At 41.3% G+C, this 24,786-nt stretch overlaps 1 protein-coding gene across 9 annotated transcripts in view; it reads left to right on the forward strand.

Annotated features, from left to right (window-relative positions):
* The window catches only part of LOC117249617 (ELKS/Rab6-interacting/CAST family member 1-like), a 216,466-nt gene that overhangs the window by 2,977 nt on the left and 188,703 nt on the right, over window positions 1-24,786 (forward strand). For all 9 annotated transcript variants that reach the window (XR_013490432.1, XR_013490433.1, XR_013490431.1 and 6 more), the window contains exons 2-4: window positions 15,298-16,129; window positions 18,508-18,585; window positions 19,640-19,795. Coding sequence is in view for 6 of the 9 variants with exons in the window: in XM_078165427.1 (XP_078021553.1) it covers window positions 15,629-16,129; window positions 18,508-18,585; window positions 19,640-19,795 (735 nt within the window). In the remaining 3 variants the exon portion in view is untranslated. The remainder of the gene's footprint in view (window positions 1-15,297; window positions 16,130-18,507; window positions 18,586-19,639; window positions 19,796-24,786) is intronic.

Consider the following 24,786-nt stretch of genomic DNA (forward strand, 5'->3'; position numbering starts at 1 on the left):
TCAAGGATACTCAACATGAGGAACTTAAGGGAATACTTCACCAATTTGTAAATCAATAAATCACGCTGTGTTACCTCGAACTTGTGAAGAAAATGTTTTTCTCACATGCCTCCATGGAAAATGGTGAACATATTGATTGATTAATTGATTGAGGAACACATTTAACAAACTATATTAAAACATCCGTTTACAAACTCTCACACAACTCGTCTGATGTAATCCAAGTCTAGTTTATCCAGTCGTATGCAGTCGAGCAAACATTTTTGCTAAAATCCCTAGTGTTTAAAACTGAACCAAAAGTGAAACTTATCAATGCTCTCTTCAAACCAAGACTCCAATACTAAGGTTTGTTTTAAGTTAAGGCGAACTTTAATGTCCCAGAGGGGCAATTTGAGACACAGACAGAAGTCATGAGTGCAACAAAACAGACAGTACAGTATCCAGTATCACACACTGTCAGGGGTAAATCATGCACATCAGTGGTCACTTCTGGTTAAGATAAGGGATAACACATGGGACAAAGTACTATCTGTAAGGCTTAGTGCTGCGTTTAGGGAGGCAAAACGTCCGCCCCGATGGAGGCATCTGAAACATGGAGGGGATGTTGAGCGTCTGAGACACTAGACCATGCTTTAGATGTGACCCTCAACCTACATATGGTGTAGGTTATTAAAGGTAACACCAGTGATCTTACAGCACAACTTGACCACTTTGTCCTGCTTATTCTTGTTTTTAAGGCTCAGATTACCAAACCAGTGGAAAATGTTAAAAGAAAGAACAGACTTATTAAAGGTGGAATAGAAGATGTTAGTGAACTACTGATTATACAACTGGATAAATGAGACATGGATTATACTGCAGAGGTTGTGTGAGAGTTTGAAAATGGATGTTTTGATATAGTTTCGTGGTCCCCAATCAACTAGTGAATCAATATGCTTGCAGTTTCCTGTGGAGGCATGTGAAAACATTGAAAACATTTACTTGACAAATTCAAGGTAATATGGAATGACTAACTGATCTACAAATGGTCACTGTGTGGCTGAATTATCCCTTTAATCTCACAAAGACAGTAGCTCTTTCAGATTGCTTTCCAGAACTCAATTTTATCACAAGACCAAAATCTTTGACGCCTTGTGTGCTGTTTATTTATTCAACTTGCTTTATCACTTTGCCAGGGGTAGGATTTATTTCTGTCACCTCTATCATTGATTTTCAGGGGGTGTTTGAGTCACCTTCCAAGCTCACTTCATCCTTATTTAACCTGGCAAGTTGACGGTACGAGCACATTCCTCTTCACAGGACGAGCCTTGGGGGGAGTTTCACTCTCACTTTCTCTTCCATTAACTACTACACACTCCCCGAATTAGTTTTGTGCTTCCCTGCCTTTGTGTTAATTGTCGAGTCTCAACGGTACATTTTCCATATTTGCCATGTAGGCAGCAGCCGAGATTAGATAAGTGCGCCGTGTTTGCATGGCATCGGTGTACTTCTTCTGCGGCAGTGTATTCATGTACATGGATGTGTGTGTGTGAGTCACAGTGTGTGTGTGAGTGTCTGATTGTATGCTCGTTTTTGTTTGCCCAGCCTGCATCTCAGATTAATTTCCTGTGGTACACAATAGACTGGAGCTGATGCTATCGGTCTCTTATCAGGGTTGTGCTTTCCAGTGTCTGAACCATATTATATGTCTTATCGCTGATAGGACTGGTGGCACAGAATGAAGTTACAAGTAACACACACACTCTGGTGAGCCAAAATCTGTATCTTTCCCAGACATCTTCTGCCTGATATTTTTTCCCATGTGTAATTGGGCTGCTCTGTTAATTGAAAAACAAACCCTTGCAGTTTTGGCTATTCCAATATCCCTTTTACCAGATTAGTTGACTTTTCTGTCTTCTCTCTATCTCTGACCAAAAAAGTTTCATTTATGAAGTCTTTTAATTCCACATAAATCCTGTAGAAATGACTATAGATGTGTTGCAATTCAGTTACAACTGCATAAATCAGCACAAAGCTATAATTATGATTTGTCATCAATAACATGCCCCAACATGGAGACAATATCTTGTTTCTGTATGCGGAACAAAGCCAAACCACTAATACAATGCTACTCAAAAGCAAACAGCAGCATTGCATGAGCTACGCATTACGCAGCATTGCTAAATGGGTCCTAGTCAAATACATCATAAAGCAGTGAGAAGCTGCACTGTGGGTGACCTGTTGCCTTTATTTATCAAACCGCTAAACATGAAATTGTGGACTCTGGGATGTGTTTCCTCTGGTGCTATTTTCAGTCTGGGTTGATCTGGTGTGAGTTGCCAAGTGTTGTAGATAGATGTCTGCCTTCTCTCCAGCATAATAAAACTAGATGACACTCGGCTTGTGGTGTTCAAAGCGCCAAAAAATACATTTGAAAAACTCAACAGCAATGCCTCTTTCCAGAAACCATGACCCAGTTACTCAAGATAATCCACAGACCTTGTTGTGAGACACCTGCCAACTGAATCCCAGCGCAGAAGGAAGCGTGCATCTACTGCTAGCTCACCTAGCACCACTGAGCTAGCCAACATTACAGCTCAGCAGAGGAGGACGCCTTTAAAGTTTACATGCTGTTATGAGCATGAGCCTCTCATCTAGGGCCGAGTATTGTTTAAAAGACTACAATACCAGTAACAATACTAGTACCCTTAAAATGATACTGATGCCAACAGAGTACCTCGAAACCCATGTTGGTGAATGTTTTGGTGGCACCATGTCAAGCCGAACACACACACTGCATTCGACTTCACCACACCACAGACTGTATGGGTTGTAGTTCTTGTTGCAGGTATGTTAGCTCTGCGCTGGGGACAGTTATGAGAGTCCGCCCAGCTGCACACACACAGTGACAGGGCTAACTGTTAGCATCACACGGCTGACGTTTCTTAACGGTTATTAACTGGTTTTAAAACAAAGTCACGCCTTTTTTTGGTTTCAGTGTGAGTTTGTTGGGACCATTCATTGGCTAGGTGTTGGATGCCTGCTGCTCCTGCCTATGTTAGCTCGTGCTAACTGTGTAGATGTTGAATTGACTGTTAACAGAGGAGGGCGGCTCCGGAGATGGCAGCAACAGAAAGGGTGCTGATCTGGTGTTAGGAGACGGTCCGGGATCAGACCCCTGGTGCACAAAGGATTGAATACAGGTATTGTCTGACTGGAAACATTTCGATTTTACTTGGTACTGGGGTCTTACGGTAGATATCTTCAAGGTATTGGATGCATACATCCTTCTGCACGGTGATATGATTGGCAAGTGTAGTTGTCGGTGAAGATTCTCAGTCATCCAGGTCATGGTAATCGTAACTGCTATAGTGTAGGCAACTGGACTTGCTTGCGTTTCTTGAAGACGTTGGCAAGTGTAGTTCAGTAAAAAATAAAACATTCCTACATGAAACTTCTCACAACAAGGTCTGTGATTTATCTTGAGTAACCGGGTCATGATTTCTGGAAAGTGACATTGCTGTCGAGTGTTTTTTTAAATGTATTTATGGTGCTTGGAGCACCACAAACTGAGTGCCATCTAGGTCCATTATGCTGGAGAGAAGGCAGACATCTCTACTGCCGATTCTGCAACTTATGCCAAAACAATTTAGACTGGTTAATTGCACTACAGGTAAGAGGAAATATATCTGATGGAAGTCTGATGTTGGGGGTGAACTGCCAGCTCATTTCTTGCAACTTTAAAGACACTCTTAAAATTCGGATAACTCAAGAGGTCTCTAAAGTTGTTTAGAGTAGATCGTAGATTACAGAAACAGAAGAGAGCACAGATCTGAGATATTTTTGGATGTGACTATAAAAAATAATGCAGTCAAACAATGCAGGTAATAAACAGAACCACTCGCATGCATCTTCATTGTCTGCATGTGGCATTTTGGTACTAAATTCTTCATATGATTTATCTGATGTAAGTCATACACCAGCAGAGTTTCATTACTGCTCCAGTTTATTTTCGTTTCTGTGTCAGCTAGTTTCTTATTTATTTATACCTATGTCGTTATTAATTTAACATGGTAACGGCCACCAGAGATGTTCACACCAATAAATTCTTTAAAGATTAAAATGACATCATGGTTTTGCAGGAAAAAAAACATGTAATACTTAGAAGTTAATTAAATAAATACTGGCCCTGGACGACACATGAGCTGCTACACAGTCTTGCTTTTATGTTGTATTTACTATGAAGTAATAGTAATGCTATTTGGGTTGAAATAATCCACCTCACTCTTACGCTCTGTAGACAAACAATTGGATTTGCAGAGAGACAATGTTATTATTGTCGCGATAAAGCAGCTGTGAAGGTTAAAAGAGCTGACTGGTGAGCGGCAGGTCATCCCCTTAAATCTTCAGACAGATTAGGTGCAGAGCAAGTACGGTGCTCCCCTTCAGCTGGGCTGTCAAGTTGGCTTTCAGTGAGATGTGTTACCCCAGACAGCACCAGCGAGTCCTTTCCAGCCCCATCATATCACAGCGAGCCTAACAGGAACAGAGAGTAATGGAGAATAATAATATTCAAGATGAGTGTAATGTGTTTTCATGAGCCCCGATCCCCAGGCAAGACACGAACTTTGTAAAAATCGGCTCCCACGCTGAAACACCAGCCGGCTAAGTATAGGTTGAGTGGTGTGTTTGAGTGCGTTGCATTGTGCAGTGTGACAGATGGATGTGTGGTTGTCACATAAATAGAACATGCTGAACACCTTCAGGAATGCTGATGGAGAAAGAGACAGGCAGTGAGAGGAAGTGAAAGCATCAGGGAGACAAGTGAGAGTCAGGAGGCAAAGGAGGGATTAGAGGTAGTAAATGGATGTATTTACAGGCTTCTGTTTGCGAAAAGTTTGCCATATTAACGTCAGGTGACAATATGTCTATCTAAGATTTGAGTTGCTTCTTTATCAGTTGCCGTGTTGTGAAATCGACTCCAAATTCGAAGTCTGTTCTCTCCTGTTCCTGCACATACTGATCATCCACAAAAGTACAAGTACAGTACGTGGCACTCAACCACGCAGACTTTCTTGGTATCCCAGTGTGATATTCTAGGATTTAGCGAGGCCTAAGACAACATCGTGTGTGTGAGGAAGGAGTGTGTGGAGGAAAGATGAGACATACAGCATGGCTTTTAGTTACCAGGGCGTTGTGTGTGCTGGCGTTTCCTGTTGAGTGTTTTGTAGACGTGAAGGGGATGAGGTTATTTTGGTTCTTAAGTTCACTCCAGGGCCTGAATCAGGATACATTCCAGTAGGTATTGTGGTTGTAGTCGGGCATTTTGTGATTGGATGTTTATAGTATAATATGAGCAGTGGGAGCAATGCTGTATTTGAAGTTAATTGTAATTATATATTCTCCAGTCAGATTTTGACTAATAATCCTGATTTTGCAACAGGCATATTAGCTTGTGAAGACTTATCTGAGTGGAGCTAAAATTACTAATCAATTACTTGGCTGACAGAATATTAATATACTGCGAATATTTGCTGATTTTCTTAGTCCTCTATGATATGAAAGTTTGGGTAGGCAGTTTAGTTTTGGCTTCGTTTGGGCCAGAAATCCCATAATAAACACCATATTGAAATTCAAGTCCTCTTTTTGGCTCTGTTTTCAGGCTGTGACTGGAGATTTTGGCCAATAATGGGTCATTTCAGAGAGAGAGGGCATTCCTATTGGCTGTTCTTCAAATGCAGATGTGCGTGCATGTCCCTTCAGTTAAACCGTAATTCAATGGCAGAGAGTCCTGCAGAGAAAGTTGCTACTCTGGGGCGTCAGTGGCTTGGTGGTAGAGCAGGCGCCCCACGTACAAGGCTGTTGCCGCAGCGGCCCGGGTTCGAATCCAGCCTGTGGCCCTTTGCTGCATGTCACTTCCTCTCTCTCTCCCCCTTTCACACTTGTCTGTTCTATCAATTAAAGGCTTAAAAATGCCCAAAAAATATCTTGAAGAAAAAAGAGAAAGTTGCTACTCTAGCATTGACCACAACTGCCTACGCTGCAAAGCAACCCAAAAATGGAAGACTAACTTATCAAAAAGAGAGTCTAAAAAGAGTCTGATGATAATAGAAACAAAACATGAGTCAGTACTGGCAAAACATTTCAGAGATGGACAGAAAATAATAGTTTAGCCTTTTGCCAACCAGAGGCAAAGGCTCACAGCTGCAGCTTCAAGTTCATATTTATGAAGCTAACATTAGCTAGATCCTCAAATCACAGTGTTTCCTCTGCCTCACTCCCTGCCGCTTTAGACCACCTCATTGACAGGAGTGCGTACAGCAGCTCTGGAGATGGCACCTGAAGCAGCCAGAATCCAGCCAATGCAAACCCCGGAGAGTCCTGATTCCCCGCCAGATCAATAAACTTTCTGTTGCTGCCATTACACAGGTTAGTCCCCCCTCCCCACGGCGCCGCCAGCCAACAGCCCGCTGTGTACATGGCGCTGGGGGAGGGGTTTGTGCTGTCTGAACTCGAGCCACTACAGCTGCTGACTGAAGGTCTGTCTCCTCAAGCTGCTGGTGGCTCTCCTTTCGGGAAAGCAGTCCACAGCGGCAGGTAGCAACGTGCAGGGACTGTGGGGTCGCTAATGTTAGTCGCTAGTCTCATTTGTGGTCTAGTAAACAGAGAGAGTGTGGGAGAGTGAGGCTAGGGGTGCAGAGTGAAAGAGCATGCGTACGCCTGTGGTTGTTTGGTTGGAGGGGCTTAGGACAGAGAGGATAGAGGAAATGGATTTTTAAATTCTGCCTTTTTGAGATTTCTGCCTATGTCATCTTTTACTGAATATCTTTGGGCCTTGGACTGTTGGACAAAACAAGACATAGATGATGTTATCTTGGACTTGGTGTGGTTATTTTGTAATTAAAAGATTAATTGAGAAAACAATCTGAAGATTAATCCATAACATAAATAAACATTTGCTGCAGCTCTTTTTATGGTCACAACTGCCCTAACATTATTAACCATGATATCCTTTGCACAGTGGCACGTCCAAAAAAGTCTTAACTCAAGGGCTTGGCATGCTGCAACTAGTGTTATGTTCATTGCTGATTGATCTGCAGATTATTTTCAGGATGAATCAATTAGCAGTTTGCACTGAAATACATTAGAAAACAGTGAGAACAACCTTTTATTATATCCTATAGCCTAACATGACTTCATCAAATTTCTCATTTGGTCCAACCAGCATTTCAAACTAAGGAAACTAAGGAAAGCAACAAATCGTCACACTTGAGAACCAGGAAATATCATATTTTGGGCTTGAACATTTACTGAGAACTATTAATAGATCAGCAAAATAGTTGTCAGTTAATCTTCTGTCACTCTAATAATTGATTAATTAACCAATCATTGCAGCTCTACTTTAAACCGCAGCATATTCCGTCTGCTGATTAAGACTGTGTAATGGGTTTGAGAGCTCTGAAAAAAAGCTAGTAAGTGTACCTGGGGTGAAGATTTTTTTTGTGGAACTACTGTTTCCAAGATGAAAGGTGAACTTTGATGAACTCTCAGTGTAGTGCTGTTCAACAGATGTTTCTTACGGCAGCGCTGCATTGCTTTCTCACATTCGTGTGAAAGGGCAAGAGGGATGGTAAGCCTGCTGCTGACAGATGGGTCTTGGACGGTCATGTGCTCGTGCTCTCTCAATCTTGTGGTGCTAGCTGTGTCACAAGTGTCTTTTATTTGTGTGCTTGTTTACAGTGGCGTTCGCCAGAGTGGTAGGCTCATGTGAAATTACAAACTCAAGGTTATTATTGTTTTCATTTGCCGTCTGAGCCCGAGTCTGAAGCCACCACAAATAAATCCCAAACCTGTGGGACACACTGGCGGTTTATTCATGTGACCCTTAGACTTGAACTGTAGGAAACACAACATGGTGTGTGTTGTGGTTTCCATGAGGGCCTGAAGCCAATAAAAATAAAAATAAAAAGAAGTGTGTGTTTAGCTGTGTGACAGAGTGGTGCCCAGTGCATGCTGGGATAGGTTCAGCTCCCCGCAACCCCAAACAAGGTAAGCAGTTCAGAAGTGGAAGGATATGTGTATTTATTGTCCTGTACCTCCTTCACATGAAATCAGCGACCAAGGAAAATAACGTTATGGCTAAAATTGTGATATCTGGATTGTTGCTGCCTAACAGTTGGACTCTGGGAGCTTGTGGATCTCCACCATGAAAACAGTTGTTTCCACAGCCAAGTCCGAGGTGCTTTTGAGCAATACTCTTAACCCTCCAACCACCCAGTGTCCAACATATACAAGCAGAGAGCCATTTGTGTGTCAAATAAATGCTTAAATAAAGGCTCATACATCGTCTGCATGTTTTGTATTATAGGGGGAATTGGGACATGAGCATATACATTATGTACAGGTCAGCAGGTCTGGAGGGGAGGAGGAGGAAAGCCCTAAACACACACACATACACACACACACACACACACACACATTCTCTGTCTCTGCTATCTCATTGGCCTCAAGTGAAGCATTTGATGTGTGTGTTGTTAGTGACATGATCACTCAAGGCCACTGAGCCAATGTGCATGTGTGTTCATCTGTGAATGTGGCGTCTCTTCCCATGTTTGTCTTCATGTGTCGACTGATTTATCTGTATGTGTGTATTTAGATTGACTGATTGTGTAGATCTGCACATGTGCACAGTTTTCACTCATGCATGTTGTAAGAGCATTAAGCGAATGTAAGTGTGTGTGTGTGGGTGTGTGGTTGTGCTAAAGGCAGGGTCCTGGCCTGTTTCTCTCCAGGTGTGTGTTTTTGGCCTTAGGGGAGACACAGCAGATGGTTCCTCTTTGCGTTTGAGTGTGTGTGTGTGTGTGTGTGTGTGTGTGTGTGTGTGTAGCTGTAACTGACTGGTTGTCAGTAATATCTCTTTGGCCAAAGATCTAAGCCTAGCAGAACATTAGTTGGAAAAATACACTACTGTCAGGCTGTCAAAGGCCGGGACGGGACGCAAAGTAGGGGTGCAGGAAACATTAAAAGGGGCCGACTCTGCTTTAGTCACAGGCATTTATCGGCTCCAGCTCCGATCGGCATTGATGGGAACACCCGGATGAACATGCTTGCTTCAGCTTTGTTACAGACGAGATGCAATGACGCACCACCACAAAATACCGTCCATCTCAACCCAACTAGCACTCAAGCGTCAATCCAAATTAGTCCCTGATCGCACAGAAAGCGTTTTAGCAGCTTGAGGCGGCTCTTTGTAATTGCTTTTAATGAGAATGAAGCTTTTTACTTGCGTTTTTTGTGTTGGACGTGCCTCGCGTTTCTTCACTCTAGGCGCCTGGCGTTTTTGCCGAAGAGCTCTGAACTCCTCATGTTGAAAAAACTTAACCTCAGAGTGGAAAAGCGCCTCACGTCATGTCTTTTTTCATCATCTTTCCCCCCATTTTCCAGTCAGATCTTTTTAGAGGCGGGCCTTCTGTGGTGGTCACGACAACAGGTTTACAGTTGGTAAACAATGGAGGAGAAACTAGTGGTAGCAGTTGCTGGATACCCAGAGCTATACGGCCTGACACTAGACAGCAGGTTGTCAAACTGCCCCTGAGTCATCCTAAAATACACCTAGAAACGTCCATCATGGAGGTGAAGCTCCTGGACGAACTGGTGGGGCTCCCTGTGATCCACCCTCTTTTTTAGGGTCTCATGTACCCACACACTGTGACCAACAAACTATTTACTGACAGCCTCTCACCCTCAACCAGAGCAACAGCAGGTACCCTCTGCCTCAACATTTTAGGAACTAGATACTGATTACTGTGAAAAAATAAAAAAAACAGATTGATTGCATGGGAAGGTTAGTGTAAGGACGTGATGGGGTGGTTGCCTGGCAACAATAAAAAGGAGCAGCAACCGATTTTCTTACGAGTGGCATTCAATTAAAAAAAGGCAGTGCAACCCAACCTGCAAAACACTTTCAGTGTGATTGGAGCCTTAGTCTGCACCAAGTTTGAAAAGGAGACTACTATATATGGGATATATAAAAAGCAGAGACCATCATAAAGTTTCCACAGGCCTCTACGCTGCTGCTGTTCACTGACCCGTTCTTTGGCCGGCTGTGACGTCGAACATGATCGGCTCTGGCTGTGATCTGCATTGATGGGAACACAACACCTGTATTGGCAATGTGAAACTAGTCTATCGCCTATTTTTAGCGGGTTTTCTCGTCTTTAAAAAACCAACATACATGTGCTAATTTTGGTAGAAAAGGGATATTAAAATTAGCTAAGTCCTCTTATTTCTACAATAGCCCAGAACAGACAAAACAAACACTGGCTCTAGATAGAACCATTTTCCATTTTTGCGTCGGCCAGCGTAGTCCTTATTCTGCATTTTGCTTTGCTATATTTGTGTTTTTTGGCACTGTGTCTCTTGGTTGCCTGATGCTTGTAATGACTGAGATGGATTACTTCTGCATGAGTCTTAACATTGTTTTTAAGTTTTAATGTGCGGTGTAAATTGTTGTAAAGTGTGTGCAGCACAAAAAGCAGTTTCCGAATCATTTGAATAAGCTAAATAATGACCATAGGATGTGATGTGTAAGTTTAATAAAAAGAAACCAGTGCCTTTCATGTCGTACTGTTAGAGATGGGTACCCAACCTTTTCATACAAGATGCAATGATGAGTAGAGTAATGGTTATAGGTGATAAATCTTATGGCAGGGTGATGAACTAAATCTAGGAGTTTTAGAGTGAGTCAGAGATCATATGTTGCACTCTGGAAAACAGGGATAAAGAATCACACAAGTGATGCAGTGTTTCCTCAACCAGAGCTTTAGTGAAGTGAGCAAATCATATTTTACAACAACACGTTTGTTGAAACAGAGTACATCTGCACAAAAATACATTTGCATATACTGTAAAGTATGTTTACAGCTCAAATAATGAGATACAATGCCACTTATCTTTAAACTGCACATTAATTTAACAATCTTAACTTGCAGTCTTTTAATACACAAATTGCATTATAGAACAACTTAATCTAAATTATTAATAAAATAAAATACAGCATTCCTCAAACGTAAGTCACATTTTCCTTATTAGTTCAGTCTTCTCAGTAAATCTGATGAAAAGTAGCTCAGTGAACTCACACCCTTTCCTTATACAAAAGTTGCTAATTAAACAAGTAAACATGAACAAATAAAGTAACTACATAAACAGGATATAAACTGTGCAAAATACATTCACTTATGTGCATATACACACATTAACAATGAAGACACTTGCTGTATTTATACAAGATGGTGGCAGTCTCGCTTGCTCGTTCTTTTAAATACCCAGTAGACATAGTTTTAACTTACTCAAGCATCATATAAATGTTCTTCTCACAGTCAAAACATCTTATAAAATTATCAGAAACCTTTTCACAGTTCACATTATCGACCACATACCTGAAAACAGGGAATAAAGAATCACACAAGTGATGCAGTGTTTCCTCAACCAGAGTTTTAGGCTGCGTTCAGACTGCAGGCGAATCTGATTCAAATCTGATTTTTGACTGCTGACTGTCCACACTGTTTTTAGCAAGTGTCCAAATCGGATTTGGCTCTGTTCAGACTGGGCCACATTACTGACCAATCTGACAGGTTGCTGTGGCAACGACGTCGGAGCGGAGGCGTCATCTAGCGTGTATTGTGTGAAGTCATATAAGGAGCTGTTCAGACTCAGACACATCTGTCCAAATGTGATTTGAAACTACCTCCCAAAGGTGGTTTCGATCTGGTTTGCAAAAATCGGATATCATGTCATTTCTAACTGTTCAGACTTCATAAGAGCCATCTGGTTCCAATCTAGATTGGCTAAAAATCGGATTTTGGCTGGCAGTCTGAACAAGGCCTTAGTGAAGTGAGGAAAACATTGATATCCCCTGTATGAGGGCTCAGACCAAAATAATCGATCCCCGATTCTGACATATCTAGACCTCCTTAGTGGAAGACAGAGATTATTATAGCTTAGGTTTTAACTGTAACAAATAAAACAAACAATGAAATGAATGAGAGATTATGTAACATTTTAACCCCTTCTTAAACATCTGATGAGTTTACAGTTTTAAACCATTTTTTAACTCTTCACATTTACTGTTTTTAAACTCATGTTTATAGTGACTTTATGGTCTTTTTAACATCTCAGTCCTTCTTTTTTATGAATTGTTTCTTTTACCTATATGAGCTTTTTAACTTCAACAGGATTTTAACTTAATGCAGATTAATATATTACCTTTTTTAAATGATTACACATACAGATCATACGCTTCCTACTGAGGATATAAATTAGCTCTGTTTCTGCACTGATATCCAGTTTTTCTGTTGTAGCTCATTGCAAAGTGTGTCTGTGAAATTTAAATGTAACTTTTTGATCCAGTCAGATACCACATTATTTATACTCTGAGCCCCGCTCAGACCATACTGCTGTGACCGTTTACAGTGTGTAAACTATTGTCCATATTTCTCTGGCTTTAGAGAACAACATGTATTAAGTGTTGTCTGCATTCAAGACTAAATTCAAATTAAAAAGTGCCTTAATGTCCTATTGTTCAGTATTAGACTTTGAAGCTCCAGAATAAATGTTACCAGCTCAAGTTCCTAGATCTTTAATGTTGCAGACAGTAAGTGGTTTTAAAGTCAAAGCCTCGGTATGTAAGTACTGGACTCGAGGGCGAATATTTCTGCACTCTAAGAATTACCATGTGTTATTATAGAGAAGAAACAAGCCAGATAAAAACGACAGAAGTTTTCATTCTTGGAGGGTGCTGACTATTTATGAGGCGGCTCAGTTCACTTTAGGTCATACTTGTAAGGATCAGATGGTGTGTCCAATGGGTCATGTGTCCACTGACCTGAGGATGACATCACTGTCTCCAAGGATACCGGAATGACTGAAAGATGACTGTTGGCTGTAAATGCTTCCTTATTCTTCATGCAGACAAATTTTTACATAGCACATGGTGGGTAGTTCAGGGGGCGTGGGAGATTAGAGCATTCACAACAGAAGTCTTGGATTTTCAGCACCCTCTGAGGCATTTATCAGCGACGTGTGAGCCAGTGCTCGTGAGTTATGTCAGTAAAATGCCACGGATTACACCTTTAAATTGAGTTCAGTAGGAATGACATTCTTCATTATTTTTACAGCTGTTTTAATTACAAGGTTTCTTTGACCTGTTTGACTGAATCCACTTTAATATTTAAGTTATTTATTTCATCACACACACATACTCTAATACCAGGCTGTAAAGCATGACAGAATACTATTTCATGGTGTTTTTGCTTCATGTGAAACGTAGTAGTTTACATTTTTGGCATCTACTCTCCCTCCGATTAAAAGCCCATAAAATAACAAGATTTAATTGACTGGAGTATTCTATTTTCGTGCCTGTAATTCTTCCAGGAGACAAACTAATTATTTACCGTCATGAATGTTCCATCAGATCAGCTGAATGAATATTATCTGTTATCACTCAGTTTGTTACAGCTGCAGGACAGTAACTCTGATGTGATGCCCAGAAGTGTTAGGACATAGTGTGATGATGATCTGAAGAAGGTGTAACGGATGGCGGGGAGACAAAGCGGCCTGTGTGATCATATGAACCGACACATCAGCTGATGCTTGTGCCTGTGGCAGAGTTTGTGCATAAAGCCAAAGCACTGTTTTGACTGTATTCTGTGGACTGAGTGTATCAGCCTCTCATATCTCTGTACAAGTCATAGTGGTGGCAGAAGAAGGAGTTTTGGGGCATCTTTAATGAGTGATTATTGGATTATTGGATAATCCTCTGACTCTTAAACGGACAGTTCATCCAAAAATAAAAATTGCATATTTTACCTCTTACCTGTGGAGCCATTTATCAGTGTAGATTGTTTTGGTGTGAGTTGCAGAGTGTTAATGATATTGGTTACTCAAGATAATCTGCAGACCTTGTTATGAGCAGTTTCATGTAGAAACCAAACTTTCTACCAAACTGCATCCGCCACCCGTATCACCAGAAGGAAGCGTACATCTACTCATGGCTCGTGCTTGTGACAGCACAAGATGTAAATATTATTTGTATTTTGTATAGGACTACAGGTAAGAGTAAAAATATGTATTTTTGATTTTGGGGTAAACTGTCCCTTCAATTTAGCGCAATAAGGCGTTGACACTTGTAGCTCTGAGTCGAATGTCTTGACAACTATTTGATGGACAACTATTATGGATCATCAAGCAGTTTGGTGAAGACATTCCTGGTCTCTCTGATCTGCTAACTTTTCATCTGTTGACCATCATTAGGTCAAAATTTCAATCAGATTGGTTTTCTTAAGAATGAGCATTACAACCTTGTAGAGCCATAAGGAACTGAGTCCTTTTTTTTGGTCCAGAATTGTCGCACGCCTAAAAATATATACGACTTCACATTGTGTCAATCATTTTCAATTATTACATTTTCAGAACAGGTTCAATTTCCTGTGTTTTTCGCAACCATCTGAAGCCTTTAGAGACGTTTGACCAAGAATCAGTGAAGGAAATGTGGCGGTGGGACACAGCCGCAACAGGACAGTGTCTTGTCAAATGAAAGACAGAGAGGGAGCTGTGACAGCCAGATAGGTAACTCCAGTGGAGAGAGGCAAAGGAGGAAATGTCCTTTTATTTTGTCAAGTATTGCGAATTTTCACAACGACTAGAACAATAAAATGCATGGAAATCAGCGTGCAAGGTTTCTGTGTGTAACAATGTATTTAGGGTGATGGATTAAAGACACCCATCTGACTCAGTGTGCAAAGGTCTTAGTCTTGCTCTGTCCTATTTTCTTTCCTGGAAAGGCCAGTGCCATGTGATACGAGACTACAGTACATGCATTAGTAACATACATGCAGTTCTAGGGTTGGGCACTATGTTAAAATCTTCCAAGCGGCCACTGTTAGCTCACCAACTGGCGATTGCTGATGTATTAGCACGGGTGTGTGCTGGCTCTACATGCTGTTTTTCCCTGTTTGCACCTCTCACTCATTCTTCGGAGACAGACCACTAAATTAGCAATATAAAATGACAAAAATCCAATTTAAAAAAAGCTGGTGATGTCTTCAGCCAGTCGCCAATACCTGACATAACTGTCCAATACTGGCATTTTGTGTACAGTAAATACCGTCCACAAAGAGATGAATTCAGTCTGTTGCTCTAAAGTAGATTAATCAAAATTGTAATCTGGTAAAAATCCAGTGTGTTCCTTTGTACCTTAATGCAGTGTATCTTTGTTCCACTGATCACTAAGTCTTTGTCTCTTCCTTCCTTTCTTTTTAGGTGATCCCTTCATCTCAGGCCTTGTGGATTTACTCTCTGCCTTCATCTAAAAGGGATGCCCTATTGATTCCTGCTTTCTAACAAAGCCCATTGATTACAGCGAGGGTGCCGGAAAGGCCTTGATCACAGCTATGTCAACACTGCGTCAGGATAATTCAGAAAGTCAAGAAGGACTACTGTAGAAGAGTGACCGCAGTTTGTTCCATCCTACATTTTTTGCTTATACTGATTTTTTGTGTACTTTTGAACATGTATTTTTGATTTGCCTGATTTATTCATTTGAATCAGACCCTCTTTCATCACTATAGTACACACACCATATTCAGTTACCATGTACGGTAGCTCCCGTTCCGTCTCAAAGCTGGACGTTGTTGGATCCAATGGTAACGGCTCAGCGTCTGGGAGCCCCGGTCGCTCTCCACGCCTCCCCCGCTCCCCACGCCTCGGACACAGGCGAAACAGCAGCAGCAGCTCCACCGGCGGACTCACTGGCTCCGGTAAAACCCTGTCCATGGAGAATATTCAGTCTCTAAATGCTGCCTATGCTACAGGTGGTCCCATGTACTTCGCTGACACAATTGATGACCCGATCGGCATCGGGAGCCTGGGCAGTGGGCTGAATCCACAGCTGCCCAAAAGCACCATGACCCTCGGCAGGGCAGGGGCCAGGGTCCCCTATGGGGTCAGAGCGGCTGTCATGGGGAGCAGTCCGAATATTAACACTGGAGGAGGAGTGGGAGGTGCTGCCATGCCCAGTGATGCAATAGCATTTGGTGGGGAGCTGCAAAACCAGATCGCACAGGCAGCTACTGTCCCCCACTCCATGAGACAGGTGAGGCATCACATCATTTTCCTCTTTTATTTCTGCAACCTGAAGGCAGCATTTTGTGAACTGAACACAGTTTTAAATGTAGTCACTTTGTTTGTTTCTCTGCAGACTATCTGGGCAGTGTCTGTCTACTCTTAGCCTTCAAATTAATGCCACAGGAACAAACATTTAAAAAGCTGCTGTGTTGAGTCAACACTACGACACAAAATAACCTGGTGATTTTGTTTCTGGAAGTAACCCAGATTAAAATAGCATTAAAGGAATAGTTTTGGGAAATTGGCTTATGCACTTCAATGCTGAGCGTTAGATCAGAAAATCAATACCACTCTTACACAGTGGTGGATCAAGTATTCAGATCTTTTACTTAAGTACAGTAGTAATACTGCAGTGTAGACACACTCTGTTACAAGCAGAGACATTAGGAGTTGTGGTTTTAATTAGTTTTTGATTTTATTTCGTTTATAGTTTTTGTTTTCAGGGAGGGTTTGCTTATTTCAGTTGAGTTTTTATTATAACTCGAGCCCCAACACAAATTAAGTGACACAGGATTATAAAATAAAATAAAATAAAATGAACTTATAAACAGCGCAACAGCATTAAAACATGGAAAATACCATGACAGCAATGTCACTTACCTCTCCCATTGAGTACAACAGCTAAAGAGGTGGGGTACCCTCATAGGTGAGCATAGGGGTACAGAAACTGAGTATCAAACGTTCCACATATTGACCACGGAGGCCTGAGCATGTCAGGCAATAAAAACTGAAACAAATTTTGTGTAAGTAACATACATAATATTACAAATGTACATTTGACTTTGTTCCACATGTAGCTACTGTATAATTGACCCTGTTACACAGAGACATCCCAGTCTGAATAAACACATGCACCAGTGTCTCCTCATGCTTGTCGTGTTGACAGATTTGACCAAATTGACAAATACTAAAGTGAAAGACATTTCCTGTATATTTTCTTTTACTTTAGTTAGTTCCATCAGCACGCAATATTGTTTTGGTCAGTTTTTGTTTTTACTCGAGTAAACTAAAGTGTTTTTTCACACCTAGACCTAGTTTAAGTTTTTAGTTGCATTTTAGTAATTGATAAAAAAAGTACTCATCATGCAGAACAACCCATTTCAGAATAATATATATTAAATGACTCAGTTATTGATGCAGTAATGTGTACATCACTTTGATCATGTCGCAGCTGGTGAAGATGGAGCTATGCTGAATACCTTTATATACTGCTGGGTATCTTAACCTTTACTAATACTGACTGTATTTTAATAATCTACAGTAATAATCCAAAGTAACAAAAGCTTTGAAAAGATGTAGTTAAGTAAAAAGTACAATAATTACATCTAAACTGCAGTGGCGTAGAAGTATAAAGTACTATAAAATTGAAATATCAAACTGATTAAGGGTGGAGATAATCTTTGTCTCATTTTTTTGAGAGCACAGAAAAGAAACATAAACAGATAAAAGATTAAATTTAGCTGCGCTCAGCAGGCCAAATGTTTTGTCACACATGAATTACCCTCCTGTTCCATGTAGCAGTGGAGCTGGGTGGTTCAAGGTATTAAACCAAAACTCAGCTAACTGTTGAAGGGTTAAAATATTCCTCTGAAGTCACGCTTCAACTAAATAATGTAAGAGCTGTGTGGGTTTTCATACGGTAAGTTTAAATAGACTAAGGTCTGCCCTCCTACTCCCTCTTCACCATTAGTCATAACCTGAGAGCTCATCTCTCCAAGATGCATCTCTCCTTCCTCTCCCATATCTCCCTGCTCAACTTCTAATTATTTCTCAAACACAAACCCTCTCTTCATCTCTCCTTAACTCCTGTTTCCTTATAGCCTTTCTCTTTTGTATGTTACATCCATGTAATGATGTTAAAATGTTAACTTACTCTACCTTGCAGAACTGAAAGACACTCAAAAGCAAAGTTTTTCAAAAGCAAAGCAGAGTCTGGTCGTCGTTTAAAAATTAATCCAAGATATTTTTAATTCTTCGGTGCACTGGTGTCCTGGTGTCAAGATGAATTAAACATTTTCATGTGGTGCACTTCCTCATTAATACTGCAGTAAGGTGTGTACTGTATGACGGAATTGTGCTTACAACTTGTAAAATACTCTCCATTATCATAAATATCAGCATCCATATTTGTAGTTTTAATAAGTTTTAATCACCATAACAGTCTCAAAGTGCTTCACATACAATATTTAAGCCCTTATTTCCATATTTGATCAGTAATATTTGCACCTCGGCAGAGTCATCAGTAGTAGTGACAGCTGCAGATACATAACATGTTTATAATGTAAGACAGGAACATAAATGTGGATGTTAATGATGTATACTGTATGTGTTTGTGTGTGTTATCAGGTGAGAGACGGCGCAATGTCAGACCTGCAGACACAGCTAAGAGAAGTGCTGAGAGAGAACGAGCTACTACGCAGAGAAGTAAGGACACCTGCACATATACACACACACCTCTCTGAAGATAGGGGACTCTTTAAAAACTTGGTGTTCCACCTAGAAGGGTGTGGTTTGGCTGGACGCAGCAGCACATGTTCCAACGAGCAGCGTCAGACTGTGCTCTGAATGCAGGTTCATGCTTTATATAATAACCTGCATGTACCTTTGTTAGAGTGCAGAACACTGGTCTGAATGGTATGAATTTGTATTTTTAGCCTCACATCTGTGTGCATGGAAACAGTCTGCCTTGTAAAGATTGTTGGACATAATTTAGTTAATCTAAATATCAATATATTTTAAAGCTATTTAGTTGTACACATTCTCCAGTATAACATTATGAGGGTCAGTTTGAAAATTTGTATAAAACTGCTAGTAACTTAAATCCCTTTTACACTGCCAGATTTTCCACAAATGTTGGGCCGTTTTGCCGGCAAGCTGCTAGCGCTTATACACACAGAGTCCAAGGTGCCCAGTTTTCCGCCTCATAGGGTAGTCATATTGGCGGACCCCTTTTAGTTTAAACAGATGCTGAAAGAAGACTGATTGGGCTTTCCTGCAAATTTGCACAATTCCTATCTAAAAAGGGCTAATGATCAAAAAAAGGTTAAAAAAATCGTCTCTTTTTAAAGTTGCACTTAGATATGAGCTAACCTGAAGGCTTAATCTCAAAGTTAAAGCAAAAGTAAGGTTAAACAATTATGTTTCAGGTTATGGTTTTGCTAACTTATCCAAAAAAAAGACGAGAGGACAAGCTGATGAGAATGTTCATCAGGCAAACAACACTCTGCTGGTGAAATACGAAGTTTTTAGGGAGTCCCTGACGTTAGGTCCATTTATTCTACAATTTATGGTATCTTGTGCTTCTTGTTTATTTACTTGTGTCACTCTGGGAATTCTGATGTCTTGAACTTTAAACAAAGATTATAGCTTTAAGGACAAACTAATTAGGCGAGTTGATTTGTCGTCAGTGATCAAGGATGTTTAATGCCCTGACATTTATCACAACAAAGTCCCAATGTTTGATGTTAATTTCTTTCAGCTGGAGGCCAAAGAGTCCAAGCTGAGCTCCTCTATGAACTCCATAAAGACGTTTTGGAGTCCGGAGCTGAAGAAAGAGAGGGCGCTGAGAAAGGATGAAGCCACGAAGATGGCCGTGTGGAAGGAGCAGTACAGAGTGGTGCAGGAGGAAACACAGGTAGGAAAGAGGCATCTGTATGTGTGTCTGCACCTGTGTGTGTGAATCACTTTCAAAACCTGTAACAAATGGACAGTGATGAAAGGATCAGTGTGTCAAAAGCAAATATTGAGGCCAAGTTTGGGTTTGTTTCATTGTCACTGCAGCGAATTCAGGACGTGGACATTTAGGAAATCCAAGTAGGAAAATTACATCCAGCTCAAAACCTACCTCCTTTACGTTTGCTTTGCTTCATCCGTCTGTGGTGTAGTTTTTCTCCTCAGTTTTGTCTAATGGTAACACTTAGGGGTCGGCACAAAGGGGAGCATGTCCTGATAATTTCACGGATTGTTCTGGTGCATTTGTCTCGGCCTTGAAGACGGGTAAATGGATGAAGCGGGAGCGGCCTGGTCGGGGACTCCCAGCTGTCTGTTGGTTTCAGAAGCCATCTGGATGAGACGGAGACGCAGCCAGTCTGGCAGGAGGCTGTAATATTATACAAGGGATGATTTGCACACATGCACACACGCTGCCTCGCAGTGACTCATTTCACACGCTGTCATCTTGGAAACCAGCGCTTGTTCCTCACCCGTTCCTCGCTACATTTCGGTCATTAACAGGTGCTCTTATCTCCGTGCGCGTGTGTGCACTTGAAATTATTCAGGGCTTTGATGTTACTCCCAAGACTCCCGAGAGACAAATTTACCGTTGAAGTAATACGTGGAGAAGGACTTCAGGTTGTGAAATTACATCACTAGATATTAAATCACTCTCTAAGAAAATTTAGAGCCAGTTTGGTGTGTGTGTGTGTGTGTGCGTGTGTGTACGTGCATCTATAAATCTCTGAGTGTGTGTCTTGTGAGTGCACACTTATTCAAAGTGATGCAGCGTGTGTGAGAACAAAGGAGCAGATGATAAGCTGATCAATCTATCATGTACTTGGCCTCCTGCCACACACTACAAAAACCTCAGTTGCCTTCACACGTACACACACACACCTCTTTGGATGTGTGTGTGTGCTGTTTTGGTGAGTGCATGTTGAGACGTGTATTTTCTGATCTGTAATGTTGGGAAATATGTGTTCTCCCGCTCTTAATCTCTTCCACTTTCATTCCCTTTCTCTTCCTCCAGACAAATCACACCCTTTTAACCCAAGGCATCCTTTTCATTTCCTGCTCTCATTATCCCGTCACTTTCCTTCTCTTCAAGCGCCCTCTTTTTCTGTTTGTCTCTGGCTTTCCTCCGTCCCCTCGCTCCTTTTTTTTTTTTTTTTTTTTACTCATTCCTATTCTCTTCTTCTATTTCTGTCATCACACGGTGAGTCAGCTCTCGCTTCCCTCCCTCCCTGCCTCCCTACCTCCCCTCCTCTCTCTGTCTTCGCCATCATCTTCGTGTTAGAAATTGAATTAAGCTACCTCCCAGTAATTCTGGGATGTGTGCACGCTGACACACACACACATGCACGCCGGGTCACGCCCCTGCTGAGGAATGCACATCTCATCTCCACCCTCGGTCCTTCCTCCCTCCCTCCTTCTTTCCTTTCACGCTTCCACACTTATTCACCTCCTCCTTCACGCTCGGCCCACTATCTTCACCTCTCTTCCGCCCGCCTCGGTCTTTGTCTCTTCCTCTCCTTCTGTCTGCCTTTGCCTTTACTCTTATATTCTTACAATGTGTCGCCATAGATCCAAAACCACAGTAACAAACACTCCTAAACTCGTGTTTGTACTTGTTAAAAACTGTACATTACACTACATAACATCCATAGACTGTATAAAATAAAGCATGTAGCACCCTGACGTCAGCTATTGATTTTTGGACTACTGGTTTAAAGCCTGGAATTTGGCATTTTAGCTATCGCCATCTTCCAAAGTCAGAAGTGACTTTATTTGGAGAAGAGAGTGGAGCTAACCGTAACGCTAGCTGCTAGCTTGGTTAGCACAGTGCATTTACAGCTGCGGTTAACTGTGATAATGCTAATGCTAATTTTGGCTCGCTAAAAAACAGACATAAAACTATAAAAACAAATGTACTTAGCAGAAACACTGGACATCTGACTCCTCAGAGGCTCTATAGTACAACCAAATGCTTTTTAGGCAACCAAAATGTTACAGTTAACTTCCATGAACTGAAAACATACTGAAAGAGCAACAGTTATGGCTACACCCATATTCTGAATCTGGGGGTTACGCCATCGTTATGTCACCCAACCATTGTTGCTGGAGAGGTAGTGACTCATCAATGAACGAAAATTATTCATAAAATCATAGAAATGTAAACTATAAATCATAAAATCAAGTTAGATTTTAAATTTGTTGCAGCAGTGTGAAGTGTAAAAAGAAAGAGTTTCAGACCTGTATCAGCAAAGTCAGAGCGATTTTAAAGGCCAGAGTGAACAGATGGGTTTTTAGCTTTCTTTTAAAAATCATGTATTGATCTGGCTTCTCTGATATCTATGGGTAGTGTGTTCCATAGCTTTGGGGCGTAATTGACAAAGGCTGCATCCCCGATCTTCTTCAGGCTGTTGCTGGGAACCTCCAGTTAAACATCAGCAGATGATCGAAGTAGTTAACAAGGGAGTTAGCAATGTAGCTCAGTCCTAGCCCATTTTTAGGGCTTTGTATACAAGGAGGAGGAGCTTACAATCTATTGGAAATGTAACAGGAAGTCAGTGCAGAGCAGGTAAGACAGGCCTGACGTGCTCTCTCCTCTTGGTTCAGGTTAATAGCCGAGCTGCAGAGTGCTGAATAAGCTGAAGTCTCTCCGTGGTGTTTTTTGGGAGGCCGGTAAAAAGTGCATTACAGGAGTCGAGTTGGCTTGAAATAAAGGCATGAATCACTTTCTCAGCATCTTTTTCATTCAGAAATGGTCGTATCTTGGCGATGTGCCTGAGGTGGAAAAATTATGTTGTTAATGTAGGTCTAAATCAAGGATCACACACAAGACTTATTACGCATAACTTTAAGCCTTAATAACATTTAAATGGGTGAGTTAAATAAAAATTCACCCTGAACATGTCCTGAACATTAAATGTGCTAAAGAGACAGAATCTGTTTCTGTACCAGGCTGTAAACATGTTTATTCTGCTGTACAGTCGTGCACTTTAACATGGTTATCTATGGAGATTGACTCACTCTTGGAGCCAGCCTCAAGTGGCCATTTTAGGAACTGCAGTTCTTGGCATGTCCCTGTTGGCTTCATTTTTAGCTCTGGAGGTTGCTGCATGGGCAGATATAAAAAAAGATTGTAAAATAATTTACAACATTGTATAAGCAATGATTACAATTTGTGGTGATTAATTTTAGTCCCAAAATGCTCATAGTGCTGAGGGGAAACTACAGAGTCTGGTGAGACTCAGGTGACAGTTAGATTAGATGGGAAGCTCTTTTGTGTGGCTTCCCCACTGAGCTTTAAATTATCATTCTTTCCCTCTGCACTGCCAGTTGCTCTCTCTTGTCTCACTTCCCACATCCACTAATTTTCTCTTACCACAGCGTCTCCTCATTGTCACCACACTCTCCATCTCGTTCTCTCTCTCTGTCTCACTACTTCACGCCCACCTTTAGACTCCCTCTCTATCATGACCCCTGTCCTTCTCTCCTCTCTCCTCGCTCTCCATCTGGGCCTGTGGAGCAGCTTTGCCACAGAACTCGATTCAGTAGAATGGACACACCCTGGTCTAATACATCTATTGATCTGAACACACATGCCTGCTCTATTTAGCCCCGGTCAGTGTTGTCTGTCTCCTTTGTCACTTTCAGTGCGCCGCCTTGCTTTAGTTTCAGTCGTGCACGTGCATGTGAGTGTGAGCGTGTTCAGCCAATTGGTTCCACCTCTTTGATCACAGCAGGTAAGTACAATGTTTCGCACAGAAAGAGAAGCTCGGAAAAAAAGAGAGAGATGAAGGAATTTGTGGAATGCTTCTTTCTGTCCTTTTGTTCTCTCTGTTAGTTAGTTTCTTTCGGTCTCACACAAAAACACACACACATTTTGTCTCTTTTCCCACCTACCTTCTGCAGTGCTAACAGTGGTCAGTTTGCACACTCAGGCAGAAGGCAAGCAGCAGTGAGCATTCATTATTGTAACCATGACATTCAGGGTTCAACTCAGAAGCACTGTTTCCAATCTGTTACCATATTTCCCTTAAAGGTCCAGTGTGTTGGATTTTGGGGGATACACTGGCAGACATGGAATATAATATAATAACTATGTTTTCTTAAGTGTATAATCACCCGAAAATAAGAATCATTGCTTTTTCGTCACCTTAGAATGAGCTGTTTATGTCTACGTAGGGATCCTTTTCCTTGGAGTCCACCATGTTGCACTGCCATGTTTCTACAGTAGAAAGGAATGGAAAAACCAAACACTGGCTCTAGATAGGGCCATTCAATCAGGTTCTTATATTGGCCAATGTAATTAGCAGCCCTTCCGTGACAAGCAGCATCAGAAAAACACGGATATTTTAGCGTGAAAGAGTGTTTTTCCTGGTTTAAATCACTGGATCTCTTTGTTTCGGAGAGGATAATTCAGATCCCAGTAAAAACCTCCTGAACGTCTGGATCTTAAGTTATCAGAGAGGAAAGGTGAGCACCCTTTGGCAGATGCTAGGCTAGTGGCCTGTCTGTGACTAGCCGAACAGCATAGAAGAGACATTGATTTGTGTCATGAAACTACTTTATTCTGTTTTTACCTGTTTATATCACCTGGTCTGTTTGTTTGGGAGAGGAAGAAACCTCTGCTAATAATTTGGCTCCCATTAAAAAACCTTCTGAACAATGACCACAGAGGGAATCAACTCAAACCAAACCAAACAAAACAGAACAAACTAACAAACAAGATGATTAAAAGTCCATAGAATAGAAAGAATCGCAACCTGGAGTTCACGCTTGGCACATGGGAGAAGTTTCACCTGGTTGCTATCGGTAGTTGTCGCCCTCCTACACACTGCTCCTTTAAAATAAATCCATGATTTTAAGGGTTAAATTGACACAAAATCATCACAATAAGATGTA

This window comes from Epinephelus lanceolatus, chromosome 23, assembly GCF_041903045.1.
Source record: "Epinephelus lanceolatus isolate andai-2023 chromosome 23, ASM4190304v1, whole genome shotgun sequence".
In the NCBI taxonomy this organism is placed as follows: domain Eukaryota; kingdom Metazoa; phylum Chordata; class Actinopteri; order Perciformes; family Serranidae; genus Epinephelus; species Epinephelus lanceolatus.